Consider the following 10,769-nt stretch of genomic DNA (forward strand, 5'->3'; position numbering starts at 1 on the left):
CCCCAAACCCATTATCCATTCTTTGCCGCCCATTCAACTCGTATCTAAATTAAACCGACTGCTTGACTGAAGATTACTGCAAGTCAAGAGGTAGACTGACATGCAGTTGCCAGTCTATAATACACAAACATCTTAAATAAATACATATTCCTCTCTCCCTATTGCCCATGATGAGTCGCGTCGCAATGATTACCCTTCTGCATACCTGTTGTGCCATGTTGTTCTAATCTTACAGACTGTGAAATGAATATGAAGCATCACTTTAAAATACGTTTCTGTACATTTCATTTGCTATGATAAATTATGTAATTGTATTTGTTTGTTTGTTTGTTTACAGGCACCTACAGAGTTTGAGGAGCTTATAGCCAATCTAAAGATCTCAAAGGATCCTGAGCCCAACCAACACCATCTGCCTAAAGAGCCCAAGAACCAATCAGGAGAGCCTCTTTCCCCACAGTCCTTTGCCATGGTGCTCAGTCCATGTTTCTTACATCACTATTTTAGGAAATTCTTCTGCAAAAGAGTGAAAAAAAAAGGTTTATTTAATGTCTTTTAATTTAATTTTTTTTTTTTTTGAGCAGAAAGGAACTCTGGTATTGAAAGAGATGTTGAAGATTGACAGCTCTGGAGCAAGCGCTGCCCCTGATTCCACTTCTGGTGGCCAGAATTCAGAAAACCCCAGTAGCCAACAGCAGAGCAAGAGACGCTCCAGCAAAAAACTAGGTACTGCATGAGTCCAATCAGAACCAGAATCTATAAGATTTTGGGCTGTGGAACTGTAATTCAGTAAATAGATGGTTAATTCTTACACCTTGAGATATGCACAGTGAATAATTTGTAGCGTTCTCTGTCCCTCAGCTGCTCGGATAAACACTCCTCAGGCTGACGCCCCAGCTCCAATTGCTGCTGCTCCTCCTTCTCTGGCTGGACCGCCCCTTCTTCCCAGCATGGCCACTGAACTCGGGCGGGCATGCATGGGGCTTGGGATGGGGCCGCCAGAGTTTGCCTTCCTCCGCAACAGACAGGTTGGTCCATCTCACAAACTTCACCCACATCTTTCTAATCTTGAGTAATGTGTTTTTAAGTGGAACAGGGATTCATGAAACGAGGTTAAACTCAAATAGAGATAGAATGAGAGATTTAGAGAAATATGCAATATAGATGGAATTTATTTAAGTGTGCTGTTTACAGATTAAGAAAGAAAAGATTATTAAAATAGATTTGCAAAAAAAGAAAGTCAATCATAATTCCATTATATTTTTATTTTGGTTAGATCTTTACAATAACTGTCCAGAAATTTGGAGGAATAATACAAAATACCTAAACCATATATCTTCATAACTGACAATGGGTCTGATTCACTAGTAATTGCTTGGATTTGTATTTATACGCACTGGAGAACTTCTGAAAAATTCATTCTAAAAGCCTGTTTACACAAAAACAAAAGTTCAGTGCAAAAATCTGGTGAGATTTTAAACATTTTAATTTGCATGCGTCAAATTTAATTTGAATGCGTCTGTTCAGACCAATTTTTAAAAAGTAACAATTTTTTTAAATATAGAGGTTAATCTCCAATAAAAGTTGTGCTTTTAGTCATGTTCCCAGAGATGCAGTTGTGCTCATAAGTATTTTGCTGAGTGATGGCTGTTTGAAAACATTTAAATACTTTGTGTGTCTTTTTGTAACGTTTTGAACAATGGGCCTCATTTATGAAACTTTAATGTAACGTAAATACACTCACCTAAAGGATTATTAGGAACACCTGTTCAATTTCTCATTAATGCAATTATCTAATCAACCAATTACATGGCAGTTGCTTCAATGCATTTAGGGGTGTGGTCCTGGTCAAGACAATCTCCTGAACTCCAAACTGAATGTCAGAATGAGAAAGAAAGGTGATTTAAGCAATTTTGAGCGTGGCATGGTTGTTGGTGCCAGACGGGCCGGTCTGAGTATTTCACAATCTGCTCAGTTACTGGGATTTTCACGCACAACCATTTCTAGGGTTTACAAAGAATGGTGTGAAAAGGGAAAAACATCCAGTATGCGGCAGTCCTGTGGGCGAAAATGCCTTGTTGATGCTAGAGGTCAGAGGAGAATGGGCCGACTGATTCAAGCTGATAGAAGAGCAACTTTGACTGAAATAACCACTCGTTACAACCGAGGTATGCAGCAAAGCATTTGTGAAGACACAACACGCACAACCTTGAGGCGGATGGGCTACAACAGCAGAAGACCCCACCGGGTACCAATCATCTCCACTACAAATAGGAAAAAGAGGCTACAATTTGCACAAGCTCACCAAAATTGGACAGTTGAAGACTGGAAAAATGTTGCCTGGTCTGATGAGTCTCGATTTCTGTTGAGACATTCAGATGGTAGAGTCAGAATTTGGCGTAAACAGAATGAGAACATGGATCCATCATGCCTTGTTACCACTGTGCAGGCTGGTGGTGGTGGTGTAATGGTGTGGGGGATGTTTTCTTGGCACACTTTAGGCCCCTTAGTGCCAATTGGGCATAGTTTAAATGCCACGGCCTACCTGAGCATTGTTTCTGACCATGTCCATCCCTTTATGACCACCATGTACCCATCCTCTGATGGCTACTTCCAGCAGGATAATGCACCATGTCACAAAGCTCGAATCATTTCAAATTGGTTTCTTGAACATGACAATGAGTTCACTGTACTAAAATGGCCCCAACAGTCACCAGATCTCAACCCAATAGAGCATCTATGGGATGTGGTGGAACGGGAGCTTCGTGCCCTGGATGTGCATCCCACAAATCTCCATCAACTACAAGATGCTATCCTATCAATATGGGCCAACATTTCTAAAGAATGCTTTCAGCACCTTGTTGAATCAATGCCATGTAGAATTAAGGCAGTTCTGAAGGCGAAAGGGGGTCAAACACAGTATTAGTATGGTGTTCCTAATAATCCTTTAGGTGAGTGTATTTGAGCAAATTCTGAGTAATTTGCGTGTAAAATGGACCTTTACGAAAACTGTCCTCCGGATTCACAAATGCTTCGTATACCACGGATTCGGTAGTAAAACATATGTATATTAATGTACACACATTTATATCCATGGAAGTAATCTGTTACTAGCATCTCATTTTTAAGAATATTACTTAATATAAAAATGCAGTATCAAGCAATATTAACTTCTCCATTGTTGTTCAGTCATTGTACAAGCAGGATGATTGGCCAGTGTAGTATTTGTCCCGCCCCTCCTCCACTGTGATTGAAAGGCTGGGTAAAAAGTGACCGTGATAAGCCCAAAATTGAACAGTTAAGATAAAAAGAAAGTCAGGGCAAATCAACTCGTGAAATATTATTATGGTACATAGTGCATCAAAATGAAAAGTCATCAGTTTGCCTAAATTAGAACACCGAACCTTTAAACGTTTTACGCACCATTTACACGTGGTAGGGAGCAGGTGTACATTTCTTTCGTACCTACTAATATTTTGAAAATAGTTTCATGAATGAGGCCCATCGAACATAAAAAAGCAGCTATGACAAATACCAGTTACAGCTAATCAAATGCTGAGGCCGACATGAGAATATTAAGAATATCAGAGTATGTGATCTTTTTTGTTCAAAGATTATCAATGAATCATGATTTGTCTGTGAAAACGTTCATATGTAGATTTAATGTACAAACTTGTCCATACGCAAGGTAAGTAAACCACCTCATTTGCTCTTTTTCTTGTCCGGTAGAGTCTGACAGTGTGTCAGGTGAAGTTGTCTAATGGTCTGCTGGTTCACGGTCCGCAGTGTCAGTCTGAAACTGAAGCCAAAGAGAAAGCTGCTCTCTTTGCCCTTCAACGATTGGTAACTGTCAATGTCAATTGTCTCATCAAAACATTAAAGAATTCAATGCATGACAGTACTACATGTCTTTTCTCACGGTATGATCAAGTATATGCTTCATGAGCAGGTGCCTTATGGAATTCAGTTTTCATTTTAAGTTGCTTGTCGGTCTTTGCAGAACTCTTTGGGTTCATTCCCACTGCCTCCTCCCATATTCCCTGGAGTCCAGCAGATGAGGCCTCTTGCGCCTCATCCCTCCATGTTTGGTCAGCCAGCAGGTCTGAGTCATTGCATTGTTGGTTTTCTTTTTTTAATGCATATGTACTTGCATTTACACTTGTTCTGTTGGTTTTGTAAGGTGGTCTTCTGATCCCCCCACAAGGGTTTGGACCTCTTCACTGGGGTATGCAGTTTCCCCACCAAGGGCAGCCATTTTATGGAGGTACTTTTCCTGGAGCACGGACCTCTGTGCCATCAGCAGCCAGTGGATCCCACAACCAGTTTGTTCCCCTTCAGGTGAGGTCTTCTTAATAGCGTTTTCTAAACCATAGATTTTTCCATGCATATCGATTCTGAATATTTGAAAACGTTTCAATACTCCTTTTCCACAGTATCAATACACTGATAAAAGCTGCTCTTCTCTCTGACATCAAGTTGATTCAAATTGCAGTATTTTAATTGGTGTGTACAGTCCATTGCGCACTGCATGTTACAGAGTGAAATGCGACGCTGTAAACATTTACGTGCACCTAGGGTTGGGCGATGTCTACCAAACTGGCATCAGATGATGTCTACAGTGAAACATTGTGATGGACGATGACATCGGTTGGTTGCGTTTGAGTGTTAAGCTCCTTTAATGTTAGCCTGGCTCCGCCCTCCTTCGACTTCCGCTCAATTTTCATTTTCCTTCAGTACTCCGTCTGGGATTGCGGTATATTCTTAGGTTTTCGCCGAACAAATTTTTACCGGTCCAATCAGCGAACAGAGGGAGTGGCTGAGAACGATGACATGGATGTCGTGCGCTAGTTTGAGTTGTAGTTCAGTAATGGCGGTGGAGGAAGATGCGAGCGAAGCCATTCATTCCGTTGTGGCACCGCTGCCGAATATCCAGAAGTTAAAGCCTTTCCTGCTCGCTCCGTTAGTGGTGAAGGAGTTGCTGAAGCCCTATTCGGACGGTAATTGTGTCTCGTGGGGTCGGGAGGTATTGTCATCATTTACAGGGGCTAGTCAGTGATTTTATTGCCCTCCGTCTCCCACCACCTGCCTAAAAATCCCTGGCCGAATTACTTATTCGTCGTGTGGTAATTTAATTGCTGTCCGAATCCACATCTGAGTTTTCAAGAATATGTATAGAATATATAACAACAAAATTCACTGTTTATATCCTTTTTGACCACTGCAGAGCACCGTGCCGTTGCGCTGTAATTTGGATGCATTTATAGACTTGTATTTCTTTAAATGATGGCAAGTGTTTACAAGAGCAATATATTTCATCACCGCTCAAAAAATAAAAAGAAGAAAAGCATGTAAACATTTGAATTGGGCCGTTATTTACGGCACATTTATTCTTATCATACCAAGCATATGACATTTTATTTACAGCATGTATATTACCACGTGAGCAGCGTGTTCCCGATCACAAAACTGTGAATAAATCACATTCCGAATGCACAAGTTTTAGGTTTTATCACTGAGGTGGCGTGCACAATCTGCACCGTTATTACGGATTTCCATGTGAGAAACAGAGGCGAACGGCGCATGACATACGTCACGACCAAACGTTAGCGATTGGTTATGGCAGATCGAGAGTGGCTCTGGGCAGATCCAATAGTTTTAAACTTCAACAGAGTACCCGCCTACAAGGAAGTAAACGCTTGTCAATGGAGTGTGGCCCGACTCTCTGTACAAATGAAATGTATGAGAGTCTGGTAAGACCATGCTACGTTAATGTGCGCACGTCTGAAGAAAGAGAGAACGCGCATGGCGCTGAAAGGGCTTGAATGAAGCGTGTTTGGCTTTAGATAAAACTACTAGAGGATATAGTGATGAAATATCATTACCACAAGCGATCCCTGAGTGCTCGATGATGCCGGCCTAACATCGTGATGTCTGTCAGCCATCGGCAATGAACGATGACATTGTCTATCGGCCCAACCCTAGCATGCACAACTCGTGATCCGGTGTTTTCAGCGGCTCAGAGCAGCTAAAAACGCTATAAGAAAAACATAAAGCTTAAACAAATTAAAGCTTGAGAGTTTAACTCTTACAAGTAAAGAAATTATCATAAGTATTGTAATTTTACTACATAATATACTATTATGAAATAATTTTTTTACATTGCAGTTGTATTATAATAGTAAAATATTTCTTCTTGTTTTTGTTTTTATTATTATTATATAATATAATCCACCACAAAGCTATTAGGTACGAGGATTTATTTTCATTTGATAAGGAATTACTGTTAAAATAGTCTCCTTAATGTTCAATTTTTTATCTGTATTCTGCAAGATGAAAATGTCTGCATCTTTTGTCCACCAAATCAAAGTCATGTGGTTCAACCAAAAATCATGTGGTGCAAAGAAGAAGAAAAAAACATAAAACAGGAAGTATGACCTCATATGTGTAAGGGTCAAGTGTCTGAAAATATTAAGTCATTTGATCTCTCTTTAGTCAGGGTTCAGCTTGGAAAATGTCATGTGGTGCAACTCCCAAAAAACGTAATTTATATTTCTGAACTAATAATTCCTTATATTTGTTAAACGTTCCCATTTACTTTAAACTTTAAGCATTTTAGATGTTTTCAGGTTATGAAGAAAATGTTTTTTTTTTTTTTTTAATGATTACGCCACATGATGTTTTTAAAGTTGTTAAATGTACATTTTTCTTGAGATTGGTATAAAAGTTTTTCATAATCATATGAAACTAACATTAATACAAAGAGGATCATGGACACACTTATTTGTCCTTGACCCTTTTCCCCCTTATATGCAGCTTTAGCTAGAACATGCCATTGTGTCTTTTAGGTGACCAAAAAGCGAGTTTCAGGCAGAACCAAGAACCAAGTGTCAGGCAGCTCACCCTATGCTGGTCAGACCCCTGGCAGTGGACCGGCTGCTTCTGCCCCAGTGCCCTCATCAGCCCCCAAGACCCCCCCACCCATCAGCACTCATGAGCCTGCAGATAAGTCCACACCCAAGACGCCCAGGCAGAACGCCAATCCTCACACGCCTGGCTCGGCCTCCAAGCGGAAACACAGGAAACTGGCAGTCAACTTCGAAGCTGCCAAAGTGACAGACTGAAAACATTTACACACACTGTCCGTCTCTCTTGATCACAGTTAGAGGAGAAAGAGCGATATGAAGCCAGACATTTCATAGCAAAAAACAAGATGCAGTTGTCAGTCTTCGTGGTGAGACAATTTGTCTGTTAAGTTTTAGTTGGCATGTTTCGAGTGGAGGTAGTGGTGGAAAACATTTTATTGTTATTGATTAACTGCACCAAAATGATCATAGAATCATGAAAGGGGTTTTACATTTACCTCAGCTTCTTTATCTTTTTCTTTCTCTGACCCAATTTCAGATCTTTAAGCTTTTATCATGTTCACTGGTTACTTTTTGATGCTGGATTTTAATATTCAAAGTGCAATAAATAGTAGGCAGGACATTATGCACAAGGAAGGAATAGAATGTGGCAACATTGCTGCAATACACCATCTGTTTTGATATTAAAAAAATGTTTTCTTCAGTATTACTCCGTTGTGCAGTCCAGCATGGGAGGCTAGATAATGTTATCTACTTTCGGTGTAACTCTGACCGAACCCGTAAATCTGACCGACCCCTGGATCTAGTTTCAGACCTTCAAAATAAGCCCTGCTAACGATTTGTTGGAAGCACTAAAGCAGGTGTTAAAACCAGCCCATTACGTTCACCCAGCCAGGAAGCACACTGATTTAAGCAAAAGTAATCTCCGTGGATTATTGTGTGTGTACATATTAGACTAAATGTGGTCAGGCAGGGGATGCAAACTTAAACACAATTGCCTTTCTAATAAGATGTTGCTTGAATCATCTTTTCAGATAGATTGTGGACATTGGTTTTATTTTTGTATTAGCCTACCTTTATTTCCAGAGGAGATGTTTGAGTTCTATGATTTTAAAATGAATTTTGTGTATTTAGATCTATGGATTTTATATGCACCATTTTACAAAAGGGATAAAATAACAACTGTTGATATTTCTCTTTGGAACTTTGCTGGCACGCTTTTGTTTTCATCTTCTCTGCATATTTGTATCTTACCAGATCTCTCTTGTCTGCGTTTTAAAATGTTGAAAGTATGTAAGTAAAACCTTTTATTTTTAATGACATTTGAGTTGTTTATTTAATGACTTAAAACCAGAATGACAAAAAAAAAGAGTGCACCTCCTAACAGGGTGGTGTGCTGTAAATAGACGTTTTGTTATCATAATAAACATTTTCCTATCATAATGCCTCTGATGTTGTGATAATTATAAATTCTCTGTGGTGTTTATTTTTATTATTTTTTTTTAATGATTTTTAAATTGTAACTGGTTTTAAGTTAAAAGGCCAACACAACCAAAAATAATTGATTTCTTGGCTTATAAAGCTTTTTCAGTCGTTGCAAATTGTTAACATGTTCAGGCAGTTTGTTCTGGAAAAAAAACTGCAGCTGCAAAATTCATGTTTGAGGCATGATTGTAACTTGTCTCAAATGTACATCTTTTCCAATAATCTTAACCACAGACTTTATTTTGCTCATGAAAATAAAAACAATTCTGAAATTCCTCATGGCTCATAAATGCTAAAAACATATGTAAGGCCCGTTAAAATCGTTCCAATGGAGACTAACGATCTTTATCTGACTCCATTTATCATAATCTCAAATTTAGTTAGAATGCAAATTGGTTATTTGGTCATTTATATTTAATAGTTAATCACACATTTAATTATTCTGGTTAACCCTTTGTTGAAATTATACCCGTTCATAATCTATTAGAGATAATTAATAATTCCAGAGTAAGTCAGAATAGATCAAAATGTAACAATTTATTAACAGTCAGGTAAATGTATAATGCCAATTACGTAATCAATTCAAAGATAATCCATACATAACATCAAAAAGAGTGGAAGATGCATACCTGACTTCTGAATATTACATAACGCTGAGAGTATAGTAGACCCAGCGTTGTGGGCTATACTGATAACAGTATCGCGCCCTGACCTTTCTGCTACATCGCTTGAAGTACTCAGACCAGACCGAAATCTCTTTCAAATGGAAACGTGTAAACAATGAGAATTTACATTTAATCACTTTCCCATATGACCTGTATTGACTGTAAGAGGTGGGCCATTTGTCCGCAGCCACACCCACCGTAATGAGGCAACATTTCTCTAAACTCTTAAAACCTTTTATTATCTTCTTGTTTACTTCTGTGGGGATGTTAGGACGATTCTAAGGGCCCACAAACTTTTGGGGTCCCCAGAGATCCGTTTTATTAGTAGTAACAGTACTAGTAGTAATGTATTATAAATGTATAATCTACCAAAGAGTTACAAATATAAAAAAATGATTGCATTTCCGGCAAACTCTAGCAAAACGCTCCACTCATGAACCGCTCACGCTCACCGGTAAAACTACATTCACTCAAATCCCACTCCGACATGAAAATTCTCTGTGCTATAATTGTTGCAGCCATTAAGGTATTTATTTTTATATTTATGTTTAAATATTATAATGTTGTTGTTGTTTTTTCTATGTTGTCAATCTATGTCGATTATGAAAAGTGAACAGCATGAGATAGGACACATCATAAGATGAATGGAGTTGATCAGACATGATTGTGACCACTTCATTAAGTTTTGTTTTGCACAAATTGTATCTTAATTTTAATCAATGTTTCATCAGCCAATTGGGGCATTCTGGTTTGAGCGAGCGGAGCTTAATTGGTCAGTATTATTAAATTGCAGACAAAGATTTTGGATAGCTAGGTTGGTGTGGTAGAGGGCCCAACATCATATTCTTTCATAGGGCCCAAAATTGCTAGCAGCGCCCCTGTGTGTAAGAGACAGTTTAGATGTTTATTTCCAGAAAGTTCTTGTTCCTGGCATTTGCTAGTTTTCTCCAGTCTTACACGTAATAGCTTTAAAGAACATACAAATGTATACACAAATACCGAAGTGTACATATGGATCATTCATTAATCAAGTACTCTAAATTCATAAAAATATTGTCTTTGTGTTTTTTTTTTTTAGTTTTTTTTTTTTAGTTTTCTCCAAACAGGTGACTTGGTCTTCTGGAAATGAATTAAACTTGGCTTGGACCCTCACCATTTCTTCTAGTGTATGTGGAATTTTCCCTAAATAAGATATTATTTTCATACCAATGTAATGCATACCAAATATATTGAATATATCCTTCTAATAAAAATGACATATTACCCCAAAATATCTTTGTGTCTGCATACACACAAAAAAAAAGATATGTTGAGTTTTGGAACCGCATAGAACTACTCGAACTACTTTTATCATATCTTTCTTTGGCAGAAATAGTAACTGTGCGTTCACACCGCCGCCGGCGAGAGCGTCAAAGTGGCCGGAAGTCATTAATTCTAATTTGGTGCCTTCTAGACTGTGAAAAGACAGAAAATGTATTTTTATCTCATGGGGATGAAAGACAACAACTCCCAGAATGCACTTGCTTTGCTGCCCTCCGCGGCTCCACCCCAACGTCGGTTTCATTTTTATAGTAATACAATAATTTCGTTCAGTTAGAGAATAAACACTACAATTAAAAACGGAATGTGTCTTTTCAATAACGTGTGAGTGAGCCGAATGAAAGTCACAGGACAAACGCAGCAGGAGGAGGAGTCAGATTTCATTCATCACAAGAAGAGCTGAGCAGAGCTGAGGTAAGCGCGGCAGTCATTTACAGCG

The 10,769-nt window shown here is 38.7% G+C and overlaps 1 protein-coding gene across 2 annotated transcripts in view; it reads left to right on the forward strand.

Moving 5' to 3' along the window:
• Positions 1-8,620, forward strand: part of xrn1 (5'-3' exoribonuclease 1) — a 28,906-nt gene extending 20,286 nt beyond the window's left edge. For both annotated transcript variants that reach the window (XM_079818487.1, XM_079818488.1), the window contains exons 36-42: positions 338-469; positions 582-723; positions 859-1,025; positions 3,727-3,840; positions 3,998-4,097; positions 4,178-4,335; positions 6,843-8,620. In XM_079818487.1, the coding sequence (XP_079674613.1) occupies positions 338-469; positions 582-723; positions 859-1,025; positions 3,727-3,840; positions 3,998-4,097; positions 4,178-4,335; positions 6,843-7,118 (1,089 nt within the window). In that variant the 3' untranslated portion in view covers positions 7,119-8,620. The remainder of the gene's footprint in view (positions 1-337; positions 470-581; positions 724-858; positions 1,026-3,726; positions 3,841-3,997; positions 4,098-4,177; positions 4,336-6,842) is intronic.
• Positions 8,621-10,769: the final 2,149 nt, after the last annotated feature.

Source organism: Gobio gobio (assembly GCF_949357685.1).
Source record: "Gobio gobio genome assembly, chromosome: 6".
In the NCBI taxonomy this organism is placed as follows: domain Eukaryota; kingdom Metazoa; phylum Chordata; class Actinopteri; order Cypriniformes; family Gobionidae; genus Gobio; species Gobio gobio.